At 34.6% G+C, this 13,950-nt stretch overlaps 1 protein-coding gene across 1 annotated transcript; it reads left to right on the top strand.

Annotated features, from left to right (window-relative positions):
• The first annotated feature begins 275 nt into the window (after nt 1–275).
• Nucleotides 276–8,406, top strand: Mpi (mannose phosphate isomerase). Its single transcript, XM_076119991.1, has 7 exons — nt 276–556; nt 668–997; nt 1,889–2,030; nt 2,619–2,795; nt 3,165–3,332; nt 6,084–6,286; nt 7,349–8,406. Exons 2-7 carry the CDS (start codon nt 680–682, stop codon nt 7,550–7,552), a joined length of 1,212 nt encoding a protein of 403 aa, XP_075976106.1. The 5' UTR covers nt 276–556; nt 668–679; the 3' UTR covers nt 7,553–8,406.
• Nucleotides 8,407–13,950: the final 5,544 nt, after the last annotated feature.

Genomic DNA, 13,950 nt, shown 5'->3' with positions numbered 1-13,950 from the left:
GGTATCTTTAATCAAGATAGAACATACCTGACAAAAACTTTATAATCATTGGAATTTAAGAATGCTATTGTAATAATCAATATTATAATGACATTGAATAAACATAGTTTATCCTATTTTTTTTTTAAATGTACAGAAATTTATTACAATAAAACTTAACTATATAACTTATACCTAACAATATGTAACAAAAGAACGTTAACAGCGACGACGTTAAATTCAATTTCTAAACGAAAGTTCGTACGTCATCATGAAAATCTTTTGACAATCAATGTCAAAGAAGTCATAGCTGTCAGACACTGTTTCAATTCAAATCGTCGATCAGTATATTTTTTTCTCGATAAAATTATAACCCACTATTAATTTTACGTCGTCATTTAACTGCTATGTCGGTTGTTAATGGAATCACCTCGACTAATTTATATCGATAACGCGGACAATTGATATTTAAATCACTCGGCCGGCTGATGATTTGACCATATTATAACTTTGTGTATACAGCTTAATAGATATCAATTGGCAATTTACAAGCTCAGAAGTAGTTGTATTTCATACCGTAAGTATATTTGTGTTGTCACATATCCATTAAAAATCACTAAAACAACTTGTAAATTTGTTTAAATATTTTAATCAAGTATTTCATCATTTTATTTTTACTATTTTGCAGTTTGTTTTCACGATGGAGTTACAATGCAAAGTCCAAAACTACGATTGGGGTAAACTGGGACTGGAGAGCACAGTAGCCCAGTTATTATCTAGTGCTCATCCAGACATCCAAATTGACCCGACAAAGCCTTATGCGGAGTTATGGATGGGTACCCATCCGAACGGACCTTCTTTGATCATAGAAAGAGGCGTCCTTCTCTCAGACTATATCAAAGACAACTTGGATGCTATTGGACCGGCAGTGAAAAGAAAGTTTGGTGTGGCCGTACCATTTTTATTGAAAATATTGTCTATAAGAAAAGCTTTATCTGTTCAAGCTCATCCCAAAAAGGTAAGTCAGTCTTATAATAATTATTTTCAATGATCACTAAAAGTTCATAGATAGTTTCACATTTGCTCAACTGTTTATTAGGTATCAAGTTAGTTATCAAATAATAATATATGACAAAGCTATTTTGGTATTACTTTATTACATCATTTTCAAACTAATGATGATTCATTGAGAACAATTATATTACTTTACCTGCATTTATGTAAAATATCTTTGATGTAAGGCCAAAGCTCACACATTCCGAGAAGAGACTTGCCTACCATTGGGATATTAATGAACTAAGATATTACAATTCTACAGTTTTTATACTAAATACAAACTCAGTAGTCATAAAAATAATAGGAATTTTCCCACATCTGATTAAACATTTATTTCTTAAAAATACATAGTCACCATTTATTTACTTAAGAGTTTAAAAGTACATGTCATTGTTGTCCTTATGTCACCTTAACTCATCATATTTGTAGGCAAAAAACTACAGCATGACTGGCCACTTTTTTTTTTCTTATAGAGATCAAAAACACAGACAAGTCTGGCCTGACATTTTTTTTATGTTATCCCTAAAATTGAGTTACATTTTCCTGTATGATAATAAAAAAAAAATTATAGAAGGAAAGTTTTATTATCACTATTTTTTTGCTATTACAATTAAATTTTTTAGTAGTTAATTAGTTAGTAGTTTTTTGCTATTAGTAAGGGGTGTCATTTGGCTGAGTTGGGGTGAAAAAGGAGTAGTTATATAGATTCAAAAGCTATCGTTTAACTATCATAGTATCATCCATAAACTTTGTTTACCAAAAAGGTTCAAGTGTTGGAGTTTCGTAAAAGTTAAGTAGGCATTTAGAATTTTGACCATAGATATTTAAACACATCATTTAATTATTATTTCAGGAGCATGCCGAGGAACTCCACAGACAGTTTCCGGACATGTACAAGGATCCTAACCATAAGCCTGAACTGGCTATAGCACTGACACCATTTGAAGCTCTCTGTGGATTCAGACCACTGGCACAGATACAGGGATACCTTCAAAGTTAGTATTGTTTTATGTAGGGAGAAATAGAAAAGATCTAGAGAATTTTTATTTTAATAATAGCTTGCACATGATTTATTGCTAAAAACAGCTGTCAATTAGTCTATTTTTTTTTTGAAGGAATAATTGGTATTTTACTACTACATTTCAGTTACACCTATGTATTATATAAAGAAAGATTTAAGGCCAGGTTCATGACTTGTGTATAAGTGCCAATAAAGTGAGAGCAAATGTATGAGAACAGTTGCCAAATTTACAACTGACCAACTAACCAATACCTATTTAGATATAATAAAACTCGAGTAAGAAATAGTTGATTACATTCTTTAAACATTTTAATCCCACTAATATTAGACATGCGAAAGTTTTTGAGAATTTATGTATGTATGGATGTTTGTTACTCTTTCACGGAAATACTATTGAACCGATTACGATGAAATTTGGCATATAGGTAGCTGAAGACCCAGAATAACACTACTATACTTTTTATCCTGGAATTCCCAAGGGATCTGGATTTTCACGGGAAGGGTTTCCACGAAGACCAAGTCGCGAGTGGGCTCTAGTTAATTATAATTTTATCAATTACAGAATTGCCCGAGCTAGCAGAAATGTTGAACAGACAGTGTGTGGACAGTCTGCTAGGGCATCGTGAGCAGGGGGACAGTGGACTCGTGCTTAAGCCTGTGTTTCACTCTCTTATGACCTGTGACAAGGCCGTAGTGGCTAGAACTTTAGTGGTCCTACTGGATAGATTGGACAAAGAAGGTAATATGTAACTCTAAAATCTTATAGTGAAATAAGTTTTTTCTGCTATGACAGTAGACTTCAGTAGAGTAGATCATAGTTATACTCAGGCCAAGACAAATGTGCTAACTATGTCATAATCAAAAGAATCGTAGGAATGACATGACTTATTTTGCACATTTTAAATGTAATTGAATGAAATTCGTTTTGAGCCATTTGGGTGCAGCAATTGAGGTAATATACTGCTGCTATATCCAGCTATTGTAAATTCCATTACTCAAAATTAAAGCAGTAGGTACACAAAGTTATTTTACGGTCAAAAAAGGATATACTTTGCATTTTGAGTATTACCACATAAAATACTTCCAACTATTATTTTTAATGTTACAGATGAATCAACTCAAGTGTCCCTGCTGTACCCATTAGTGAAGAGGTTGCATGCAGACTTCCCTGGCGACGTGGGCTGTTTGTCGCCATACTTCATGAACTACATGCAGTTACAGCCAGGACAAGCAATCTTCTTGAAGCCTAACTTGCCACATGCTTACTTAAGTGGAGGTAAGTGTCCTTTACCAAATACTTTCATTAATGTTAACAAGAGTTGCTGCAAGTTTCACGCAGGTTTTGACCCCCATTAACTATCAAGCCAGTAGCTGAGATCCGTAATAAAGATCTGGGGTTTCTCCCAAGCTTTCATCCATATAATTATATTCAACTAGTGGACTGGCCCGAATTCGTCCAGGTATAGTTATATTTTATCCACTTGATTTCATTTCCGTGGGACTTTTGATTTCAGTAATCCCACACATATAGTACCGGCAGGTACAAACATATTTAAAATATAATTATTTGATTTAGTTTAGTTGTTCAAAAGTTATACATACACTTTGGTGATTCATTTTTATTTATGTAGATTCGGCTTGGCTATGCCGACTACGTTTGTACCAAGTCTGACAAGCGGCGAAGCCTGTACTCCTAACCTTTCCTATTAATTAAAGTGTGACTAACAATAACATAAATTGATACTTTACTGATAAGAAATGAAAGTTAATTTAAACGACCATTACCTATTGAGCAATATTTACAAAGAAATTATCTTTAAATCTGACATTACTCATTCAAGATAACAACAATATATGCTTTTAAAGTATCTTATCAGCAAATCCACTATAAATGCACTTGTATTGCCCGATTATTGTTTGTTTTGTTGCACAGAATACAATGATAAGAACAATGTTCATTCTTTGAACTTCATTGACTCGTAATCTAAGTTAATCGTATATTAATGCTATACTTGTGTTTAGTTATCTTTGAGGTATGATATTAACAAACAATTAGATTGTTTTATTGTCTTTTTATTAGGATCATAATGATTTATTTATGCGATTAATGTTATCACTGTCAATATAAGATATGCTACAAATGAGATGATGACTAATCTGCTGTATAAATTCCCTTTCATTTCAAACTAACAAAATCTATCTAATAAATGTACTATATAGTCTATATACGAAATCAATAGAAGAATCTGTTGATAAAGTCGCTGTGTGGATCACAAAAAATAATTAGTGGTTTTTGATCTGACAAATCTATCTGTCGGTGTATTGAATACTGATAAGATCCCATGGCGACACAACATGAATTATTTCAATCATGCTGGGGCTACATTAGCGAGCGAAGATTCGTATGGTGTTGGCGCGACAAAAACATCGTGTTCGGGTATGGGCGATGTTCTTGTCTACATTAAGGCGGGCGAAGATTCGTGTCGAGTTGACGCGATGCATCGTGCCTTGTGCTGTTCAGTTTGTTGTGCGGAGACGTGAGCGGTAAATTAAAAATTGAGGAAATAGTGGCTTTGCATTATATTTAAAAATGAAATGCACGTCCGTCTCGCTTCAAAGTCTGGACGATACTGAATTGACGTAGATGTAGCCACCTAAGCGAATATTGGCGCGACAAATCCCTTTGATTCGCGTCAGTTTACCGACAGCTCCTCGATACTACATCGTATTCGCCCGAATACTAAGGTACCTGCGGGTATTAAGGCCTGTCGGGTAATAAGGCCTAAATCACAAAAAACGTACGAAATACAGTAGTTGACGATCAAGATTACTGTCACACAAGCTCAGAGCGTATACAAGTCGCTGCAAAGTGGCGGACGCACTCTAGCACTTCTCCTCCCGCAAATATCGTCGAAATCATTCAGAAATGCGGTTCAGCAGCACGAATTATAAAAATTGACTCTAGTAAAACGTAAGTTGTTTAGAAAATATCATATTTACAAACCTGTATTGACTGTCCGCTTATTAATTAATGTATGCTTGTCCGTAAATTACCGTTTTAAGAGACTTGTAGTTATAAAAAATATATTATTATTCTTTTCTGTAAATAGTTGGTTGGCGGATATTAAGGCCTATAAAATTTTACAATAGGCCTTATTATACTCCTATTTTTTTAACTGCTATATAAGTAGGAGCGTGTTTTTAAAATGTTTTTTAGTGGTAGTATATACGTAGTTTATATTTTCAATTTATATATTATTGTTTTTAGTGCTTACAGTCACGATGCCTCCCAAACGAGCATTGTGGTCAGAAGGCGATCTGACAAAAATAAATCACAAAAAAAAAATGATCGGTACTGTCATGCTTGCAAATAAGATAGAATGGATGATGCTATGAAGTAATGTTCGCGATGCTCTAAGTGGTACCACGAAGAATGTGTCGGTTTGACTGCAGAATATACTGATGATTTTCAATGTCCTGATGGATGCGAATAAGGACATTTTTTTAATTTATTAAGACTACTATGCTTTCTATTGCCTTATGTTAATGATTATTGATGTCAAGAATACTAATTTACTTAGTTTAAGTTGATTTTTGAATAGTTTATAGTATAGGCCTTTTTACCCTACCCTATTATAATAAGGCCTAAAGACAGCGTTTTTTTAAAAGTGATATAATGTTTTAGTTTTAAGCTTTAGAAGCTATTTTTTGTTTAAACTCGGTAGTAATATAAGTACATGACTGATTATTATAAAAACTGGTTGATTATATTGGATATTCTTCATTTTATTACAAATCTCCCTTAGCTAGGCCTTAATACCCGCGGGTACCTTACGCGATGACACGATGAACCCGGCCACATTCATCGCGTTAACACGAATATTCGCCATAGCCCGCTAATGTAGCCCCAGCATCAGAAAACAGCTTTATCGAGTTCTAAAATGTTCAACTAATACATTTCTAGCCTAAAAGGAAAACTACTAGCAAAATACTTTATAACAAACAATAAAAAACATTTTTCTTCCAGATTGTGTTGAATGCATGGCGTGTTCGGACAACGTGGTCCGCGCAGGCCTGACTCCCAAACACATCGACGTGCCGACCCTCGTGGACATGCTGGACTACAGCAGCTACGCGCTCGACCAGTTGCTGTTCAACCCTCAGTTAGAAGACGCTAATAGTTGCGTGTGGAGGCCGCCTGTGCCGGACTTTGCTGTAGTGAAGATTAGAGTAAGTTTTTAAACATGTTTGGTAAGCTTTGGTAAGAGAGAATATTGTTCATGAAATGAGTCTGTTGACAGTTACACTAGTCAACAAATCTTATTAGAAATATCATGTTATTATCTCATTTATCTTTTATCCAAATGAATGAAAGCGTTCGCCCGTATTTTAACGTACAGGTACCTCCCTATAAAGGTTTATAGAGGAACGTGCTGTCGTCTATGCTTGTGTTTGCAAGAATAAATCCGTTGCTCCAATAACTTTTAGTTTTACACACACAGAAATATACAGAGCTTTGATAGTTTTTTTGTTAGTGCAACCCTTTATGTTGAACATTAGAAGCGAAATATGCTGTGTGAAAAGAAACTTAATATTCAGTATGTATTTACCATAGTTTAAATTACTCTTAATTTCTTTTCTTTAGTTCGGATAGCGTTGATTTTCGTGATAAATATTACGTACAATTTATAAATTATTATATAATAATGTAATTAACCTATTTTTGTGGCTGACCTTATCTACTCAGCATTGATTACCGGACATTGAACTTTATCAGTCAAGGCTTACTTGTGTTCATGGTAATACCAACATTAATTGCTGCCTCAATAACTGTACTGTAAATTAGGTTAATATGACTCTTATTTATTATATTATTGACTTGTTCCAACTAATATTATAGGTTAATGATAATTACAATGATTACTCTTATAAATATTTTTTAGAAAGGTAATCGTTTAGAATTTAAAAAAAATACTTTTAATGTTAAATAAAATAATTGTTTAGAGAATATTTTTTGTGCTTCTGTGGATTTCAAAGGTGTTCTTTCGCTCTGTGTAATGCAGTGACTCAAACTCATCATAAGGAAGATTTATTCATGAATTTGGCTTACGAAGAACTTTATAAACATCGATGAAAGATTATTAGACTTGCGCAGGCAAAGTATTGGTTAACCATTGGTCGATTGCTATTTAACGATAATTCTGATCTTTGTTTATGTTGCATCATGTTCATATTTCAAGAACCAAACGATGAATGCAGCAAATATATAAATGTTTTTCATCTTTCTCCTAGGTGGAAGGTGACTCCTACAACACAGCGAACCGCTCAAGCCCCAGCCTCATCATCATCACAGCCGGCACTGGTTCAGTCTGCGACACAGAGCCGATACAAGTCCGGCCCGGTACTGTCGTGTTCCTCAAGGCGAGCAGACAATTGACCATCACACCCGCTGAAGGACAACATATCGAATTGTACCAGGCTATTTGTAATGTCTGATTGAGATTGTTGAAACTGCCGTTTGTTTGTAAGTGCTTTTCAGTCGCAAGGCATATTTTTTATGAAATTTTCTATGTTTTACAAAATCATAAAGTACCTATTTATGTAGGTACAGTCAAAATTACAATGAATTTGTTTACCGCCAGCTAACTACTCAAACGTCCAATGGAAGAATGTAAAATTGATGACAATTAATTAGCAATTACTTATGTGATGTGTAAAGTGTACTTCTAACGTACCTAAGTGATTCTTCTAAGATAATGTTCGTTAAAAACGTATTCTTTAATTTCCAGTTTAATGCACCTTCTATTGTTGCCCTAAGTTGTATTGTTTATTTATAATAATAAAAACCAAACGGCGGTTCTAAATTTTGTACAACGGCTATGAATAAGGCTATTTCTATAGTAAAAAGTAAATATGTATCCTACTAGTTACTAAGTGTATTTTCTCTAAATATTTTTGTAATTTACCAGTACCTATAAAATCATGTAATACTTTGTTTTTGTAAACTTCGAAAAAATATTGATTAAGAAACATTTTGCATATAATGAGTGTAATCTTTTCACCATATTGAATCTATGAGGCTAATTTTTGAATGCAATTAAATGTATGCAAATACTTTTTATAGCAACTAAAAGGGTTCCTAGTAAAATAAGAGTAACATTTTTAAAATTGTCGTTTATTTTGAGATCTAAAATTATGAAAGAATATTATCCTTTTTTGTTTGAATGGTTGCCAAAACATTTGCTCAAACAGAGTGCAATAAAAAAACATTTTTTGTTGATTATGTTTCAATAGTAACCCTAAGTAAGTGTGCTGTGCCTTTTATTTAGTAATAATAAATTGTTATACGCACATAATCGTTTTTTATTTGAACTAGTTACTGTACAATCTACACTCGTAGTACAAGAGGAAGACAATTTTCGTACAAAATTTCTCGATAGCTAGTTGGTTGTCGATATTCGATAGTTGTGCAGAATCGCGCTACAGTAGCGCGTACTTTCCACTATCGACTACCGGCAACTGGTTAGCTATCGATTAATTTCGCAGGAAAATCTGATCAGCGCCTCTAGCGGCTCCGTAGAAACTATTTCGGCAGTACATTTTGAATGTCAAGCTCAAGATATCGAGGTAAAGAATCGCTTCAGACTGACGTTTTTTTCACAACGCTGGGGGGATATCACGTATCTCAACTGACAATTATTTGGAATCCACTTTGTTTAACATTGTTTTCTCCCTTAGATCATAATGATTAACATGTTACTTCAAAGCAGCAATGTACTGAATAGTGACAATCAATATGACGTAAACTAACTGTCAACTGAGATACGTTATAAGCCCGCTGGTCTGTAAATACCTACCTTTAAAACTACCTTATTACCGTCATATCTATCTACCAAGTACTCTGAGATATCTACCCATTAAAAATTCGAAGCGGAAATACAATCATATTGATGTATACCTAACAGAAATTGATACAATAGTTGATAGATCCACGGAGTCTGAATGGATAATTAGCTCGCAACACTATTGAAAGAGTCAGCTAATTTCACGGTGCCTTACCGCGGTCGTCACCAACGGCTTGCCCAACGATCGGTAGCGCAGAAAACGAAAAAGAGATAGTTACCGAGAAGGAATTCACTTTTTAAGTCAGTAAAAAGTGTTTTATATCATCACTTCATTAAACACTTGTTGCGGCTAGTGATTTGAAACATTTAATTAATTTTAATCAATTCTTTGATGGGTAACTTTCGAGAAGATCGCATGAATGCCCGGAAAAAAGTTTTCAGAATAAGTACTTATGATTAGTTTTCTGTTCCATGCGCTAACGAGTGATAATTTAATTTCTGCTATTCCAAACCCGATGTGCCAAATCCCACATCCACGAAAGTAAGCACTTATTCTAATTTTACCTAGTTTCTTGCCATTAGACAGGATTTTTCCACTATCATGGTCACAAGAACGCGAGCAGATCATCTAAATAATCTCTTAATTTGGGTTTTAACGACGCGTAGATCCCAAGTCGACATTCAGAAGACCAAACATTGATGATTCAGCATTCCTATATTTAGGTAAGTAAGTAAACCGGCCAGAGCTGATGAACAGATAAATTCTAGACACGGTTAAGTACATCGATATCGTCCTTATAAAGTAGCGATACGCCTTATGAAGATGCGGTTGGTGTACGATTAGTTGCTAAGTTATTTTACTCGCTGACCGCTATTCTACGCTAAACATTGCACGTGACATTTTCAAAGCACCATACATTTAATTGTCTAATTCGGTATTTTTATAGGAATACTTACCAAAAGATCGTCGATTACCTATCATTTCTACAAATTTATGAACCTAATTATTAGCGTTTAGTCTGTTATGTAGGTAGAGCCTTAACCACGATCGCATTAGCTGTGAGGGCCCATAAATGTACTTACAAGTACGACACAAAATGGTGTACCTAGTGTCGTCAATTAAAATTAAGTGGTTCAAACAACATATAGATGATTAGTCTCAGCCATAGCCCACAGGTTTGAACCAGGCATGTTGTAATACGGTCGACAGCTGTCTTTCTCAATCATATAATTGTGTATTTCCACGAGAATAGAACGAAAATGGAAGTGTACTTATCGACCCATGTCGTTATTTCGACATTATGTCATTTATCTTAAACTGTTTACGTGTAAGACGTTTTTATAAGGACTTCTAACATTTAATCTAGTTCAAGTAATAGGCTAGCTAGTAGTGGCTAGAATTCCTTTTTTGCTTATACCAATATCTATACTTCTAAACTGAAGAAGAGTCTGTTTGTCTCAACACGCTTGTCTCAGGAACCACTGATTCGAATTGTACATTTCTTTTAGTGTTGAATAGTCCATTTATTAAAGCATCTTATAGGCTATAGTAACATTACGTCACTCTATGACCTAAATGTAAGAGAGAATAAAAATGTTATGAAAACGGGAAAACTAAACTAGCAGATGTAGTCGCAGGCAGGCGCTATTTAAATATAATTGTTATCGGATACGTGTCGATCAGGCATTTTATACGCCAAATCTTTTACCGGTATGCGGCATGTCACCGCATGTCATTATAACGGAAATAGAACAACACTTACTTATAAACGTGTATGGATATAGAATGCGTTTAAATAGATAGTAAGCATTCACCACATAGCTATAAAGGTGATAATAAAGTACTTAAATGATTTAATTTGTCGTGTGCTCTTAGAAAGGAGAATTGCGCTAAAGTGTTATGATACTATAACCTATATGTCTATCTCATTGTTACTATTTGTTACGACATAAGTCTGGTGCACGGATGACTGCAAATCAATTGCATTTTATTGTTGCTCCTAACAATGGACGGTCAGACTACAATTTGAAATGCTTAGCATGTAGTAAAGCTAGTATTTCAAGTGTCGTCGACTCTATAGTTATCTGTATGAAGAAATAACAGTTAAAATGATGAATAACGAGAAACAGAATCAGCACTTAAGATTCTGTTTTGATAAAGAAGACTATACCCTTCATTTAATCACAATTTCTTAGCTACTTAACTTTTACTGTACGAATACTCACTAAACCTTTGGAGTCAGCGCGGTAATGGTGCTCAGAAATCGAAACTGAGACTTCGGCAGTTGAAGGAGTTGTCTGATTTTTCAGATTCAGAGAAAAAAAAACTTTGAAATTCTTACCACTTTCTCTGAAATTGTCTATAATATTAGTAAAGGTATCCAAACAAATTACATAAGTAAGGCTGGTAGGAGGTATGTAGGTGTATATGACTTACCTTGAGGAAAAATATTTGATTTACTATCGCAATATTAGCAATTGGCGCTCTGGTTTAGTTTCAGAGATTTATTAAAGAAGCAATTATTAGTTACCTATTAGCACATTTAGTTTTTTACTAAATTGTGCGAAAAATTCTCATTAGTTACGATCAAATAGGCCGAGTGGCTATAATTAGTTAGTAGGCTGGTTTCATCAAACATTTCTTCATTCCGATTTATCATAGATTGATTCCGACAAAAGATAATTGGTCGTTGCATTTATACATCTTGAACATTTAATTTATCGCATTGTAGTCGTATTTACGCAATTGTAATTGGTGCTTACAGAAATAAAGTTTGTGGAATTTTAAGGATTGGATGGGGTAGTCATATAGTGATAATGAGTTGCTTTGTTTTGAGGTAGGTAAGATTACCAAGTCATAATGTGCGATGAAGTATTAGTTAGTAAAAGGACAAGGATTTGCTTCTAAGTCAGATCAAAGATCCTGATGGTCCTGAGTCCATAATGCGCTGTAAATTATTTCTTTAAGTTTATAAAAATAGGAATTGGGACAGGACTGACCACATTACCCTCATACACACGGGTAGATCGGCTCATATATCCGTCAACTGGGTGTCAGGGAATGGTCATCGCAAATGCGGGAAACCCCAACGAAGATGGCTGGATGACCTAGACGCATCCAAGGACTGTTCGGATCTTGGAGCCTATAGTGTGATTTGAAAGGAAAGGCGGGAGGCCTTTGCCTGGTAGGGTGTCCCGCTGCTGGGTAAAAAGGAAAAATTTAAACAATATCTTGGGCAAAGTTATTTGGAGTTCGTCTTGAGATCTTTAAAAGTTGTATTTCAGCAGAAAATGTTTTATACTAATAAGAATAAAAAAAAAAGACATTACGCAAACCGTTTGACTCTTAATAGTCTTACAATTTTCCAAGGTCCAGTCGTTTAAACATCATAGATTGTCATAATAATTTATTCAACTTAAATGGTACTTCAAAAGGGCTAACGCAACGAGACGTTAATTGAAGAAAATCATGTCACAATATATCTCCCGCCTATACTCATAAGGGCGTAAGTACACGTTTAAGTTAAGTAATTAATCTATTGGGATTGCGTCACGACCCACCTGCGGAATCAATTCGAGTGGTCCGGTTGACCCCCGGCAAATGCTTGCGGGTTAATTGCACTACTGAACTGTACCTTGTATTAAACCAAAGATTTATCATAGAGAATTAGCACAAGCCGTTGTCTACGGTTTCGCTCGGAAAACCTAGTTTATTTTTGCGAACTAAGGTAGGAACCTTTTTTCTCAAAATTTTGGTAAAGCAACACACGGAATATTGCTTAACCTGTAATGCCTACAAGCTATCATATAGCCAAATTCGATTTACGCATCGGTTCGACAATTGTCATGAAAGTTTTACCAATGGACAGTTCCTTTTACATGTTAAATTAGTATCTAGGTACTTACCTACTTATGTTTGTTGGTGTGTATGTGTTAGTTATTGCAATAAGATTTATTATAGAGTCCAATTTGATTACTTTAATCTTCGATTCTATTGTTGATCGATGGATTTAACAATATTTGAAGTTCATAGGTCAAATTGATTTTGCCGTATTGATCAATGTATAATCTGATTACAGACAAAGGAATACGGTAACAAATTGTATTGTTAGAAATACAATTCTGCTAATTGATCGTAGTTTTGTTCGTAGGACGACGTTAAGATTAATTGCTTACTTTATTAGTAATATAATTTATCCAGCTTTAGCTATCTTTTTTATTTTATGTTGCAGTTAAATCCAGAGTCTATAAAGTTCCTCGCTCAAGTATTCTGCCAACAAATTCTTAGTAATTGCTCGAAGCATGAAAGTTCTCCACCCTGCGTAAAAACTATCCGACTTTGTTGGTTTATCATCCCAAAAGGGGTGATAAAAGGAAGTGCCGCTGGTATGCCTGAATATTGTTGAGCAGAACATTACGAATGATCCCAATTTTCTAAGATATCTAGTAAGTACTATTGAGAAACGATTTGCGCAGTAGGCAATACAAAATTTATGGAAGTAAATGGAGTCTAATAAGTAAGATACAGAATGTGTAACGAAATGCAGCATGTGCGGGTTATTTAGCGTTGACACTATTTACGAGGTTCGCATGCTCGTAGCGTACGTGAGCGAGAGGTGGGCGAGCCTTGCGCATGCGCCGACATGCGTTTAATATACGAGTACATTATACGGGTATGTACCGTATGTACGCACTGCATCCGGCCAACCTGTCGCGCGGAGACGTAAGTCTAATGGACTTTAATAGTTTAATACATTGATTATGCCGTGAAGCAATAGTTTGGGTATCAGATCGATAAGTGAATGGCTAACGAAATGTTGCTTATTAAATGTTCACGACAGAACGGCAATTATTGCTCTTCAGATTGTTTCCTTACGAAAGTAATAGTTCAAGATATCTTTGTATATTGCAATACGACTGTTTACAGTACCTGAGTGGAAAATAGCATGGTAACGAGTCAAATCTTGTGAATTCTTTAGTACTCAGGGCAATTTTTTTAAATCCTAAGCAGTAAATTTTTTGATAATTAAGGTTTATTTAGAAAAAATC

This window comes from Anticarsia gemmatalis, chromosome 11 (assembly GCF_050436995.1).
Source record: "Anticarsia gemmatalis isolate Benzon Research Colony breed Stoneville strain chromosome 11, ilAntGemm2 primary, whole genome shotgun sequence".
In the NCBI taxonomy this organism is placed as follows: domain Eukaryota; kingdom Metazoa; phylum Arthropoda; class Insecta; order Lepidoptera; family Erebidae; genus Anticarsia; species Anticarsia gemmatalis.
This window is presented reverse-complemented; position numbering and strand designations above follow the sequence as displayed.